Genomic DNA, 12,679 nt, shown 5'->3' with positions numbered 1-12,679 from the left:
TTGTCACTTTCCACAATGTGCTGTTGGTCACGATCTCTCACAACAAAATCTTTTAATAAGATTAAAAAGAGAGGGACCATGATGGAGATCTTTATTTTTTTTTAATTTAGAGAGAAAATCAGGTGAAAACATACTTGCATATTTGCTTCTATGGCTGTAGTACCTTTCATACCTGGCAACTGTAGTTTACAAGCTGGATGAAAACACACAGAACAAAACACAGATAGACTGCCAGGTCCATCAAGGCAAATTTCAAAATAAGAAACATACTGACTATAGTAATTTATCAAGAAGCTTGTATTTCAGTAGATCATGTTTCCTTAATATCTGATGACACACACACACAAAAAACATTTTCTGATTTAATACAATAAATATCTTACATATTGTACCTTTAATCAATTAAGTAATTCATTTCACTCAGGACGTTTTAAGGCTATTTGCGTGTCCGCCACTAGATGGGAGCGACGCACCTCATGCTGAACACCTCACGCCTCTGAAACCCAGGCAGGAAGAGGAAGATGATGCTGATGATGATGTGGGCGGTAATAATCTGTTTAGTGCACACAGCACCGATAGACATATATACATAGACGCCGCATTGAGCGCTGAATCGTACGTCGACGTCGCCGCCATATTGGATAAGGCAGATCTGCCCGTAAACTAATACAAGGAAATGGACTGAACTTCATAAAGTGCCTTTCTACAAAGTTCTTTAAGTTAATGCCTCTTATACACCCATTCACACACACACTAATATATCTGGGAAACAAACAGGCACCAAAAACAACGTATGTAACTTTTAAAGTGATTATAAATGTTTCTCCTTATGTAAGCACCAAATCAACGATGTATTTTTCTATGCTGAGTGTTTACAGCTACTATGTGTGTAACACTGTTACTTTGATGATAATATTAAATATTTATATTTCATTAATCTGTGTCTATAATAACCAGATCCTGAAATGTAGATGTGACATGAGGGTTTTCTGAATAAAGAGCACACACACACACACACACACACACACACCACACACACACACATTGTGTACTATATGTATGTGTATATATATGCGTGTGTGTGTGTATATATATGTATATATGTTAACGTGTAATGTTCTTTTTAAACCACTCAGCATTAGAAAAATACATACGTTGGTTTGGTGCTTACATAAGGAGTAAACATTTATAATCATCACTTTAAAAGTTACATACGTTGTTTTTTGGTGCCTGTTTGTTTCCCAGATATATTAGTGTGTGTGTGAATGGGTGTATAAGAGACATTAACTTAAAGAACTTTGTAGAAAGGCACTTTATGAAGTTCAGTCCATTTCCTTGTATTAGTTTACGGGCAGATCTGCCTTATCCAATATGGCGGACCCGTTGACGTATCGCGACCAACGACCAACCCGCTCAATGCGGCGTCTATGTATATATGTCTATGACAGCACCCACATCTGTCGGCATATTTCATTTGCCGAAGCATTTTCGGACTACAAAAAAAAAAAAAAAAACTACATGTACACTATTGACGCTTAATGGACTCTTTGAGCTGCATTATACTGAGACAGGAATTAACAACCTAAATGCGAATATCTGCACAAGTGTGAATATTGTAAACAATGATCGTTTTCATCTGGATCACCATCAGATAATCTGGGATTCACCAGAGACGATATTCAACTCGGACACATTAAGGTTTAAGGTTTGCTGCCTTTCCTTTTGTTGTGAATTGGTGCGTTAGATAGTGTTTCATTTGTTCTGATACGATGGTATGCTTTTGTGGTTATATTATATGTTAATCTGTATTTTGTAGTGATATCTGTAGGCTGTAGTATCTTAATAAATTATTATTTGATTGTTGGTACAGATTTCAAAAGGTAATATTGGTGTAAATCATGTTGCTCCTGCAAATATCCATCTATTTATGAACATCTGTTCTCCATTTTATTTGATCACCAGTCCATAAAGATGTCCAAGATTGAGCGTCTGAACTCCCGGGTGGAAAAGCTGTTGTCTAAAGCCGTGCATGAGGTTCTGGAGGTGGTGAAAGAGACTGTATCTGAGTACCAGGAGAAAACGGCCAGAACACAGAGAGAGAACCAGAGTCTGAAGAGGAGGTTGCAGGAGCTCCAGGAGAAATTAAAATTAAAGCTCGAAAGCAATGGTAAGACAATGAAGCACTTGAATCTAGAAAAGTTAAAAGTGATTTGTGATTTTTTCTTGTCTTAACCTTTGTTGTCGTGCAGGAATTTCCCCTGCAGCATGGCAGGCTGATGCAGAGCAACAGCTCATGGATCAGAGACAGAAAGAAGACCAGGAAGGGGACACTGAACTTATCGCCTCTAATAAGGACATTGGAGATATTTGTCCCTCATATTCATTTGAAGACTCATCATTAGCCAAAACAGAGACTGATAATAAGCTGTCAAACCACGTAGACCCTGTCACCGCAGCCTTTAAAAAAGATCCTAAAATGAAAGTCGAGCCTGCATCAGATGAAGACGCCATGCACACCACAAATTATTTTTATGACGATGCTGGCACAAGTGCAACATCCTTACAGAGACTAAATCTAGAACATCCTCAATCCAGTGTAGGACTCTACAATGAGCCAGTCTTCAGTCTGGACCAAAATGGAATAGAAGAGCCATTATCTCAAAGATTCAACAATACAAACAGTGCTGGAGCAGAAAAACAACTAACCACTCAAACGAACACAAAAGCAGGATCTTCAAGCTCGAGAGCGTTCCAGAGAAACGTCCGAAAACATTACTGCTGCTCGCTCTGTGGTCGCACTTTCAGGCACGCAGGCGACTACAAGAAACACAACAGGGTGCACACAGGGGAGAAACCGTACTGCTGCTCGGTGTGCGGGAAGAGGTTCAGCCAGTCAGGCTACCTGACAGTGCATCTGCGCTACCACACGGGAGAGAAGCCATTTGGCTGCAGTCACTGTGGCAAAAGTTTCAGTCACTCAAGCAACATGAAGAAACACCAGCAGACTCATCTGTGAGGCAGCTGTTCACCTGATGTATGCAGATAACGGATAACAGATGCAGATTTGGACAGTGGAATTAAGCTTGTCTGTCAGCTTAAAATAGAAATAATAATTTATCCTCTATGAGCATTTATGTGGAGGTCAGCTGAGCATGCTGCAATCATATTTATTAAAAGATGTAGCTTCAAGAGTGGAAAAGTAATGGTGCCTTGTTTTTAAATCTAAACTGGGAGCTTATTGTGTTCCACGTGATCTTCAATGTATCAAGCACAATCTAATATTTACCGCTGTTTTTGCTGCACTGTTGTCTGTCAAATGTTTAGAGATTTGTTTACCGTGTTACTTCTTGCAGAGGTTTTTATGTGGACTTTTAAAGTCATTTCCAAATCAAATAAATGAACTTGGTACTTCTTTATGGTAAAGTTTTCTGTATTCCAACAAGATCCTTTTACAATCTGAATCCCGAAACAAAACCAGACAACAGACCAAAAGTCAAAGCAAATTGTAGAAAAATTGCTTGATAAAACTGTGTGAGTGTGAGTCAGTGTCTGGTGAGAAATGTCAGGCATTACTAAATCCTGCCTTTAGAAAATTCATATCAGCATGGATAGCGTATGAATCATAAATAATTGACTCTTTAACAAGCCTGGACATATATAAATAATATTATGCCTTGCATAATGTCTTAAACAAAAATATGAATAGAAGCATTACATGATGTCAAAACCTTCAAGTTTAATGAGAAGTGGTTGCCACAGCAACTAGGAGGGCCTAGATGTTTTCATTTTTACCTTTTTCATAACTCCTCCTTGTGCCCTGACAGTGTAATCTTTTTTTTTCTTCCCCTCAACATTAGTTATAGTTATACCCCTGGTATCTGTGATATCATTAAAAAATAAAATCCATTTATAGCATCATAGAATATGCCGTTATCCAAAATACCAACACCACAAATAGCACGTGTTTGCAGATAGTTGAAACACCATACAACAGCTGTGTCTGTCTGCATCTGTTGTAAAGACATATTGGTTACTGATCTGTGCTGTGTTCAACTTGTATTTTGTATTTAAAGTGTTGAAGTTTTGGAGGTTTAGTTGAGGTAATCGTTGCACCATATTTGAACAGTTGACTACACACCTATCTTTGTCAAATATAGTGAAGCACTTCATCGCATTACCTTACTCAGAGGGGATGACAAAACTCAATACTTTCTCAACACTTTGGTATTTCGCAGTTCCAAAATTTCCAGAGACTACTTCCCTTCCCTTCCCAGCGAGAAGTGACATGTTTAAGATTGTAACATGATTCTTTCATAAAGGACCTCCTACTCAACCTCCTACTTAGGCAAGCTACAGGACACACTGCCGCAAGCCTGTGAAACAACAGATTTGAGAAGTAAGTTAGATTTTATTATCTTGAATAAAATGGGGACAGATATTAAATTGTTCAAAAACAATGTGGTATGCTTAATCATGAAGTTTTGTGTTTCTGTTTCAGAAGTGTCATAATGCAGAGTGTCAAGTGTGTCCTTGTCGGAGACAGTAAAGTTGGAAAGACCTACCTAATCTACACCTACATCCACAAGATCTTTCCTAAGGAGTACATACCAACTACCATCTTTGAGACATACCATACCCAGCTTCATGTAGACGACCAGATTATCACCTTGAACATTTTTGATTCAGCTGGTAGTGAGGAATACGACCGTGTGCGTGCCATCAGCTACTTCCAAGCAAATGTCATCATCATCTGCTTCTCGATTGATAGCCCAACATCATATGAGAATGTCAAACGCAAATGGCAACTAGAGGTTAAACACCATTGCCCTAATGTGCCTATCGTCCTTGTGGGAACTAAAAGTGACCTACGTGATGATCAGGAAGTCCTGGAGAAACTGAGAGAGCAGAATCAAACCACAGTCACCCAACAGCAGGGCACAGCGATGGCAAAGGAAATAAAGGCAGTTAAATATCTTGAGTGTGCTTCAATCAGCCTGAATGGACTGGATGAGGTGTTTGATGAGGCTGTGCATGCCTTTCTTAATCATTCAACCACCACCAAGAACCCCTGCGTACTCTTATAAGTTAAGGTTGCATATAAATATTTGATTTTAATGTGATTATGTTCATTTTGTATGACCATTTATGTATGTTTCTGTACATAATATGGCTGTGTATGCACTTTAGAATGCTTACAAGTATCTAACTTGATTTAAATGTTTTTGATTTATTTATTTTATTTTGTCCTTTATATCTGCAATTGGTAACGTTGAAATAAGTTGTTCTCTCCTGTTGTTGTGACTCAGCCACACGGATAAAACATGTTTTATACACAGTTTTGATCAAGTTGTGTTGGTGCATTTTTCTAGCTGTAAGATCAAGTCAAGTCAAGAAATAATCGTCCCAGTGTGATGTTAAAGTCAGTCTATCTCAGGACAAATTCGTTATCAGTGAGGTGATGAATTGCTGTCTGATGATAGATGCATAATAGCGTATGAATCATAAATAATTGACTCTTTAACAAGCCTGGACATATATAAATAACATTATGCCTTGCATAATGTCTTAAAGAAAATGTGAATGGAAGCATTAAATGATGCCAAATCCTTCAAGTTTAATGAGAAGTGGTTGCCACAGAAACTAGAAGGGCCTAGATGTTTTCATTTTTACCTTTTTCATAACTCCTCCTTGTGCCCTGACAGTGTAATCTTTTTTTTCCCTTTCCCTCAACATTAGCTATAGGTATACCTCTGGTATCTGTGAAATCATTAAATGATAAAAAAACATTTATAGCATCATTGTTGCGGGGTTCTTCTAACCTCGTCTTTTGTTAAAAAAAAAATCCAGGCTTAGTCGGAAGATGATGTTTTGGGTTTTTATTTTCCACCTCACCAGGTGAACCAAAAATGCTCTATATACAAGTTCAGAAAACAAAAAAACAAACAAGAAAACAAGTTCTTCAATAACTCAGCTCTCAAACAACAAATCAACCACTGGTACCTCCTTTGCAACCAACCACACACTCTTTTCGATTAGGGCCCAGGCAGCCCCTTTTATAGTGGTAGCCAGGGACGTCACTAGGTTTAAGAAACTGGGGTGGCTTAGCCCATAGAGGAGAAAAGTTATTGCGCGCTATGCGTGCGCCGAATATTTTTTCAGAGCACCAATTAAAGCTTTGTCAATTAATTGAACATGGACTGGAATTTCAGTGATGTGGGCGTTCTCTGTATGAAAAAGTGGAATGGATTGTATAATGACGCACTGAAGGGGCTCTCTCTACCGTACCCGATGAAATGAGATTTATGATCATATTTAAGTGAATAATGACAGTTTATATGATTATTGGTTTAAACTCATATTCTGGCCACTTTGTATTGCAAAGCCCCCCTAAAATAGGCCTAGTGACGCCACTGGTGGTAGCCCCTCCCACTCTGACTACTACCTTTCTAAAAACAACATAAACATCTTTTCCCCATTATGACGGCCATTTCATATGCAGTGATCATGACAACAATTTGTATAAAAATCATATCAGTATGTTCACTGTTTATCTTCCATAGAAGACGGCCTGGTACTCAGATAAATTGACATTATTAAAAACCACACATTTCTCCGCATCACATGGTGTCCAATTACGCGCGTCATCCTCCTTTATAATGACGGCGATGCGTACGCCCTGTTTCTTCGCCGGAAGCGGACAGGTAAGTGGTAGCGGGCTTATTTCCACACACCCCGTAATACATTGAATTGTCCGGTGAGGGGAAGAGGGATGTGTGTTTTGTTATGTTTTGTTTAGCGCGGAGCAGAAGGGAATGGGGAAGATGTGTTGTTTGTGTGTGCGCTGCGTGTGTGTGCGCTGCGTGTGTGTGCGCTGGTCGCAGTCAGTGACGTCGCTGCTCCGTCACAATCATAGAAATCCTTCAAGTTTAATGAGAAGTGGTTGCCACAGCAACTAGGAGGGCCTAGATGTTTTCATTTTTACCTTTTTCATAACAACTCCTTGTGCCCTGACAGTGTAATCTTTTTTTTCTTCCCCTCAACATTAGTTATAGTTATACCTCTGGTATCTGTGATATCATTAAGTAATAAAATCCATTTATAGCATCATAGAATATGCCGTTATCCAAAATACCAACACCACAAATAGCACGTGTTTGCAGATAGTTGAAACACCATACAACAGCTGTGTCTGTCCGCATCTGTTGTAAAGACATATTGGTTACTGATCTGTGCTGTGTTCAACTTGTATTTTGTATTTAAAGTGTTAAAGTTTTGGAGGTTTAGTCGAGGTAATCGTTGCACCATATTTGAACAGTTGACTACACACCTATCTTTGTCAAATATAGTGAAGCACTTCATCGCATTACCTTACTCAGAGAGGATGACAAAACTCAACACTTTCTCAACACTTTGGTATTTCGCAGTTCCAAAATTTCCAGAGACTACTTCCCTTCCCTTCCCAGCGAGAAGTGACATGTTTAAGCTTGTAACATGATTCTTTCATAAAGGACCTCCTACTCAACCTCCTACCTAAAGTAGGCAAGCTACAGGACACACTGCCGCAAGCCTGTGAAACAACAGATTTGAGAAGTAAGTTAGATTTTATTATCTTGAATAAAATAGGGACGGATATTAAAGTGTTCAAAAACAATGTGGTATGCTTAATCATGAAGTTTTGTGTTTCTGTTTCAGAAGTGTCATAATGCAGAGTGTCAAGTGTGTCCTTGTCGGAGACAGTAAAGTTGGAAAGACCTACCTAATCTACACCTACATCCACAAGATCTTTCCTAAGGAGTACATACCATGTTTCTTTGAGACATACAGTGCCGAGGTTCATGTAGACGACCAGACTGTCACCCTAAATATCTGGGATTCAGCTGGTAGTGAGGAGTATGACCAATTGCGTACCCTCAGCTACTTCCAAGCGACTGTCATCATCATCTGCTTCTCCATTGATAGCCCAACATCATATGAGAATGTCAAACGCAAATGGCAACTAGAGGTTAAACACCATTGCCCTAATGTGCCTATCATCCTCGTGGGAACTAAGAGTGACCTACGTGATGATCAGGAAGTCCTGGAGAAACTGAGAGAGCAGAATCAAACCACAGTCACCCAACAGCAGGGCACAGCGATGGCAAAGGAAATAAAGGCAGTTAAATATCTTGAGTGTGCTTCAATCAGCTTGAATGGACTGGATGAGGTGTTTGATGAGGCTGTGCATGCCTTTCTTAATCATTCAACCACCACCAAGAACCCCTGCGTACTCTTATAAGTTAAGGTTGCATATAAATATTTGATTTTGATATGATTATGTTCATTTTGTATGAGCATTTCTGTATGTTTCTGTACATAATATGGCTATGTATGCACTTTAGGATGCTTACAAGTATCTAACTTGATTTAAATGTTTTGGATTTATTTTTATTTTGTCCTTATATCTGCAATTGGTAACGTTGAAATAAGTTGTTCTGTCCTGTTGTTGTGACTCAGCCTCACGAATAAAACATGTTTTTATACACAGTTTTGATCAAGTTGTTTTGGTGCATTTTTCTAGCTGTAAGATCAAGTCAAGTCAACTTTATTGTGAATGCTGCCATACGTACAGGACATTCAGAGAGCTGAAACAGTGTTTCCCTCATATACCTGGTGCAAACAGCAATATACATGAACTATAAAATATAAAAACATATACAAGTTTTAAAAAAAGATATCTTAAAGAAATATGGCAAATATAAATGATATAAACAGTATAAATATGGCAAATGAACAGTATTAACAATGAGATATCAAAAATAAAATGTTTTCGATGAACATTTAATTTGATGTAACAGAATACTTAAGTAAGAGTTTAGAATAACTAATCATTAATTTTGGACAGTAATTTGTAAGTAAAAAAAAACGCATTCAATTAAAAACTTTTATTTTGAAAATCTCACAGCGGAAGCGAACGTGACTGACGTTTTAGTTCCGGAGGTTGCGAGTTGTTAAGTTCCGTACTTTAATGTTGTTGTTTTTTTTATTATTATTGTCGTTTCCAGTTTTTGTTTTTGTTTTTAATTTACATGTCTCCACCCGTTACGTCAGCAAACGTCTGGCTCGCGCCGTGACCGCATGTGACCACGTGAGCTCTCCGGTAACTTCAGCCTGCAGGTACACAGCAGCTCTTTGCATGCTAGTTTAGCCAGCCTCACTGAGAGCTTTAAAAACACGTTTGAAAGACGTCTGCATTGAAATCAATGTCAAATAAACCGTGACCTATTAGAAAACATGTAATATTGAATGTAGCTTTATCTGATCATGGAGTATGGAAACACCACACGGTGTAAACAAACGCTCAGGATCATGAGTGAAGATCAAACTATGTATGTAAAAGGCCAAACTGGGCTTAACATAAAGTTTCCTATCAGTATTATTAAGAAAAGTTCTCAAGCTTCCAAAGTGGCCAGTGATCTGTTCATGAGTGGTCATAGATCTTGATTATTTCTGTGGTGTTTGTGAAACACTTCCTATTGTGCAATAACATCTGCACACACACACACACTGTTCCCCTTCTGTCAGAGTCTGACACAGAAAGCAGTCCACACTTGTTTCTTAACCCTGAGCGATGTCTTATTTCAGGATGTCTAAACTTGACCGCTTAAACGCCCGCGTGGCCAAGCTACTGACCGAGGCCGTGCAGGAGGTTCTGGAGGTGGTGAAGGAGACGGTGTCGGAGTACCAGGAGAAAACTGCCAGGACGCAGAGGGAGAATGAGAGTCTGAAGAGGAGACTGCAGGAGCTTCAGGACAGGGTAACCAGAGAGAGCATAGGTGAGCGATGAGTGTGATTTTCTTGTCATTTTCTGAGTTTTTCAAGAATTACTTAGTAAGAACATTGCTTTTTGGTCTTATTGTTACAGCTGCATTACCTACAAATAGTCCATTACGTGAAGAACATGAAGACACGCAAAATCAAGAGCAGGACTTTGACTTCGCTTTGAGGCAAAACTCCGAACTCCCGCTCGCAGATCAAAAGCCAGTAAGCAGTCACGAACCGGACCATGTTTTGAAGCAGGAGTCGAAACAACAGGAGAGCTACGATAACTGTGAAGCACAAGCTGACTGCAGCTCGGCACAAACAGCAGAACATTGCAAAGCACAACAAGAGCAGGTGCCACACATTCTTGCAGAGACGATAGCAGTCCACACGTCACACAGTGCAAACAGGGACATCAGTGCTGTCTCATTCAATAATGCATGCACCTCACTTGAGGTGAACATGCCTGTTATCAAAAGCGAGCCAGAACCAACAGACTGCACAACATCAGAACCACCACCTGTTCAAGAACAATACCCCGGATGTGTGAATTTAAGCTGCAACTCTGCTGAGATGCCCAGGCCACAGGTTAGTGCCGAACCTTGCGGACTTGTCTTTGTCCACTCGAATCATGCCATGCCGAGGAGGCACGGATTTACGAAAAACAACAGGGCGACATTTGACGGGAGAAAAATCAGGATGGAGCACTTAAGGAGAGAAGACTCGCACTCGTGTGGCGTATGCGGAAAGACGTTCAGCAGGGTCGGCAACTTGAGGATCCACCAGCGTTGTCACACAGGGGAGAAGCCGTACGGCTGCGTACAGTGCGGGAGGCGTTTTAGTCAGGCGGGAGATCTGAAAAAACACAAGAGGGTCCACACGGGGGAGAAACCGTATTTCTGCATCCAGTGCGGAAAGAACTTCAGTCGGGCGGAGAATCTGAAAAGACACCAGAAGATCCACATCGGACAGATTTTACAGTTACAGCAAGTGTGGAGGGAGCAACAGCAATAATTGTCTATAATACAGTGCACACACTTTGTGGACAATCTGTGAAACATAATTTCTGGTCTGTTAATTTAGTTGCAACTAACTAAAAGGCTCGTCTCTTGTTCCAACTTACTATTGTTAGTTAGGTGCTACATGCGCTCCTCTCTCTGTCCCTCTGATCGCGATGGAACGGGGCTGTAGAAGGTTAACCAAAGAGGCTAAAGCTTTACAGATAGAGATACACCGATATAAAAGAAAAGTATCATTATCTAATATGTCGTCTGTTTAATATGTTTGGCTAACAGGATCAGCTAAACTTAAAACAGTAAAAGAACAAGTGAGAGAAATATATACTTAAAGGTTTTGCACATTCATGATTCATTCATACACGACTTTGTGACACCTCCCTCACTCTCCTGTGCATTTAGCACTTCCAGTTGTTGACATCGTTTTTATTTAAATGCACATCATCTTCATCAAAATGATTTTCTTTTGTTTAAAAAAAGCCATATTAGCCATTAGACTTTCGTCTACAGAGCAGGTTTAAACATTTTAAGGCGACCGTGTTTTACAGTGTAGCACCTCTTCTAGGTATGTACAGAATGAATTCTCCCGTTTTAAATAAGTAAATGTTGAAGACAATGATTGAAACTTTTGAACATCTGAGAAGCATGAATGTAATTACAATTGCCTGATTTTAAGGACTGGTTGACGCTTGCTGTATGCTTGATATATTTATTGCAGATTTATTTAGGATACAAACAGGAAAATGCAATAAATTAATTTATTACCACCACGAACGGCTCAGTGAGTGACTTCTTCAGAGGACTGAATTGTGTCAAGGCTTAAATAATTGAAAAGTAATGACAAATGTCACCTCACACATCCTGTGGATGTGTTTAATTTTATATAAAGAGTTGTTGGGGTTGGGGAGTAATATTAGAAGGCTACAACGTGTGAGAAATTATCACATGGATCCACATGACTTCATCTGCTGTCGGGGCCCCTTCATCGACCGCTGTGCATTATGTGTGTACCTTGTTTAAGTACCAGTGAAATATAGCACACATAACTACACACATCATATGCACATCCATGATACATTTATACATCGCCCTCACTCTCCTGTTGCACCTGTTAGTTCAGAAATTATAGTACGGTATACTGTAGTATTATATACTATTGCAATATATTATTACATAACTGTACAGCACTTTTGATTTTTACATATTTAATTTAAATATATTGCATAGTATTATTTATTTAATATTTCTATTTTTTATATTTTTAACACATGATTTTTTACCTCCTTTATATTTTTACTTAATGTTTGTTGTGCACCAATAGCACCAAGACAAATTCCTCGTAAGTGAAAACCTACTTAGCAATAAATCTGACCCTGATTCTGATACAAAGAATTTGCTTTAGTATTTTGGTACATAACAAACTCTGTAAGGAGAGAGAAGGAACAGAATAAAGTTAATACTGCAAGAGTCAAGAACCATAAGTATAAAACAGAAATGTATAATTAAAAATATGTTTTCAACTACAGAAAGAGGCTGTAATGTGCCAAATAATGACTAATGAGTGTGAAAATGGTACAACACAATATAGTGAAGAGAGTATAGAGAATGTAATGTATAGAGTCAGATGTTAAGACTGTGTGCTAATGTGTCGTATTTGATTACAATAAATTTGAAGGTTTATATGGTGTTTTCTCTGTATATGTGAACCAGCTCCTCTCTGATGATGAATTAACACAGACTGAATGTAATAAACGTTTTTTAAAAGTTATTTAGATGACACAGATCTGTGTTGTTGTCTCTGCTGTGATAAGATAATCAATGACCTAGTATTCAAGACATAATGGAGATTTTGGACACTTCAGTAT

General features: G+C 38.9%; 4 protein-coding genes across 7 annotated transcripts; all 4 read left to right on the top strand.

The window, feature by feature from the left end:
- The first annotated feature begins 1,349 nt into the window (after nt 1-1,349).
- Nucleotides 1,350-3,649, top strand: LOC109141112 (zinc finger protein 181). The gene is made up of 3 exons (XM_019270337.2): nt 1,350-1,705; nt 1,963-2,167; nt 2,250-3,649. Exons 1-3 carry the CDS (start codon nt 1,436-1,438, stop codon nt 3,014-3,016), a joined length of 1,242 nt encoding a protein of 413 aa, XP_019125882.2. The 5' UTR covers nt 1,350-1,435; the 3' UTR covers nt 3,017-3,649.
- Nucleotides 3,650-4,045: 396 nt separating this feature from the next.
- On the top strand, nt 4,046-5,342 carry LOC109141109 (rho-related GTP-binding protein RhoG-like). 3 transcript variants are annotated; one of them, XM_027289619.1, is made up of 2 exons: nt 4,046-4,396; nt 4,480-5,342. In XM_027289619.1, the coding sequence occupies exon 2, from the start codon at nt 4,509-4,511 to the stop codon at nt 5,082-5,084; it is 576 nt and encodes a 191-aa protein (XP_027145420.1). In that variant the 5' UTR covers nt 4,046-4,396; nt 4,480-4,508; the 3' UTR covers nt 5,085-5,342. The 3 variants fall into 3 exon arrangements, with proteins under 3 accessions (XP_027145420.1, XP_019125876.2, XP_019125877.2); XM_019270331.2 differs by having other exon boundaries at nt 4,046-4,417; nt 4,450-5,342; XM_019270332.2 differs by having other exon boundaries at nt 4,057-4,396; nt 4,499-5,342.
- Nucleotides 5,343-7,423: 2,081 nt separating this feature from the next.
- LOC109141110 (rho-related GTP-binding protein RhoG) lies at nt 7,424-8,498 on the top strand. 2 transcript variants are annotated; one of them, XM_027289620.1, is made up of 2 exons: nt 7,424-7,611; nt 7,644-8,498. In XM_027289620.1, the coding sequence occupies exon 2, from the start codon at nt 7,658-7,660 to the stop codon at nt 8,273-8,275; it is 618 nt and encodes a 205-aa protein (XP_027145421.1). In that variant the 5' UTR covers nt 7,424-7,611; nt 7,644-7,657; the 3' UTR covers nt 8,276-8,498. The 2 variants fall into 2 exon arrangements, with proteins under 2 accessions (XP_027145421.1, XP_027145422.1); XM_027289621.1 differs by having other exon boundaries at nt 7,425-7,590; nt 7,693-8,497.
- A 448-nt stretch (nt 8,499-8,946) lies between these two features.
- Nucleotides 8,947-11,585, top strand: LOC104926895 (zinc finger protein 568). Its single transcript, XM_010740854.3, has 3 exons — nt 8,947-9,153; nt 9,622-9,812; nt 9,902-11,585. The coding sequence occupies exons 1-3, from the start codon at nt 9,005-9,007 to the stop codon at nt 10,810-10,812; spliced, it is 1,251 nt and encodes a 416-aa protein (XP_010739156.3). The 5' UTR covers nt 8,947-9,004; the 3' UTR covers nt 10,813-11,585.
- Nucleotides 11,586-12,679: the final 1,094 nt, after the last annotated feature.

Source organism: Larimichthys crocea, chromosome XVI (assembly GCF_000972845.2).
Source record: "Larimichthys crocea isolate SSNF chromosome XVI, L_crocea_2.0, whole genome shotgun sequence".
Classification (NCBI taxonomy): Eukaryota; Metazoa; Chordata; class Actinopteri; family Sciaenidae; genus Larimichthys; species Larimichthys crocea.
Note: the sequence above shows the minus strand (reverse complement) of the source record. Positions and strands in the feature narration are given on the sequence as shown.

What these genes read in the sequence shown, in the direction of transcription:
- LOC109141112 (XM_019270337.2), top strand. Translation starts at nt 1,436, where the DNA reads ATGTCTATGACAGCACCCACATCTGTCGGCATATTTCATTTGCCGAAG. An exon ending in CGGACACATTAAGGTTTAAG is followed by an intron (nt 1,706 to 1,962) that starts GTTTGCTGCCTT and finishes TTTGATCACCAG; the next exon opens with TCCATAAAGATGTCCAAGAT. An exon ending in ATTAAAGCTCGAAAGCAATG is followed by an intron (nt 2,168 to 2,249) that starts GTAAGACAATGA and finishes GTTGTCGTGCAG; the next exon opens with GAATTTCCCCTGCAGCATGG.
- LOC109141109 (XM_019270331.2), top strand. Translation starts at nt 4,464, where the DNA reads ATGCTTAATCATGAAGTTTTGTGTTTCTGTTTCAGAAGTGTCATAATG.
- LOC109141110 (XM_027289620.1), top strand. Translation starts at nt 7,658, where the DNA reads ATGCTTAATCATGAAGTTTTGTGTTTCTGTTTCAGAAGTGTCATAATG.
- LOC104926895 (XM_010740854.3), top strand. Translation starts at nt 9,005, where the DNA reads ATGTTGTTGTTTTTTTTATTATTATTGTCGTTTCCAGTTTTTGTTTTT. An exon ending in CCGGTAACTTCAGCCTGCAG is followed by an intron (nt 9,154 to 9,621) that starts GTACACAGCAGC and finishes GTCTTATTTCAG; the next exon opens with GATGTCTAAACTTGACCGCT. An exon ending in GGTAACCAGAGAGAGCATAG is followed by an intron (nt 9,813 to 9,901) that starts GTGAGCGATGAG and finishes TTATTGTTACAG; the next exon opens with CTGCATTACCTACAAATAGT.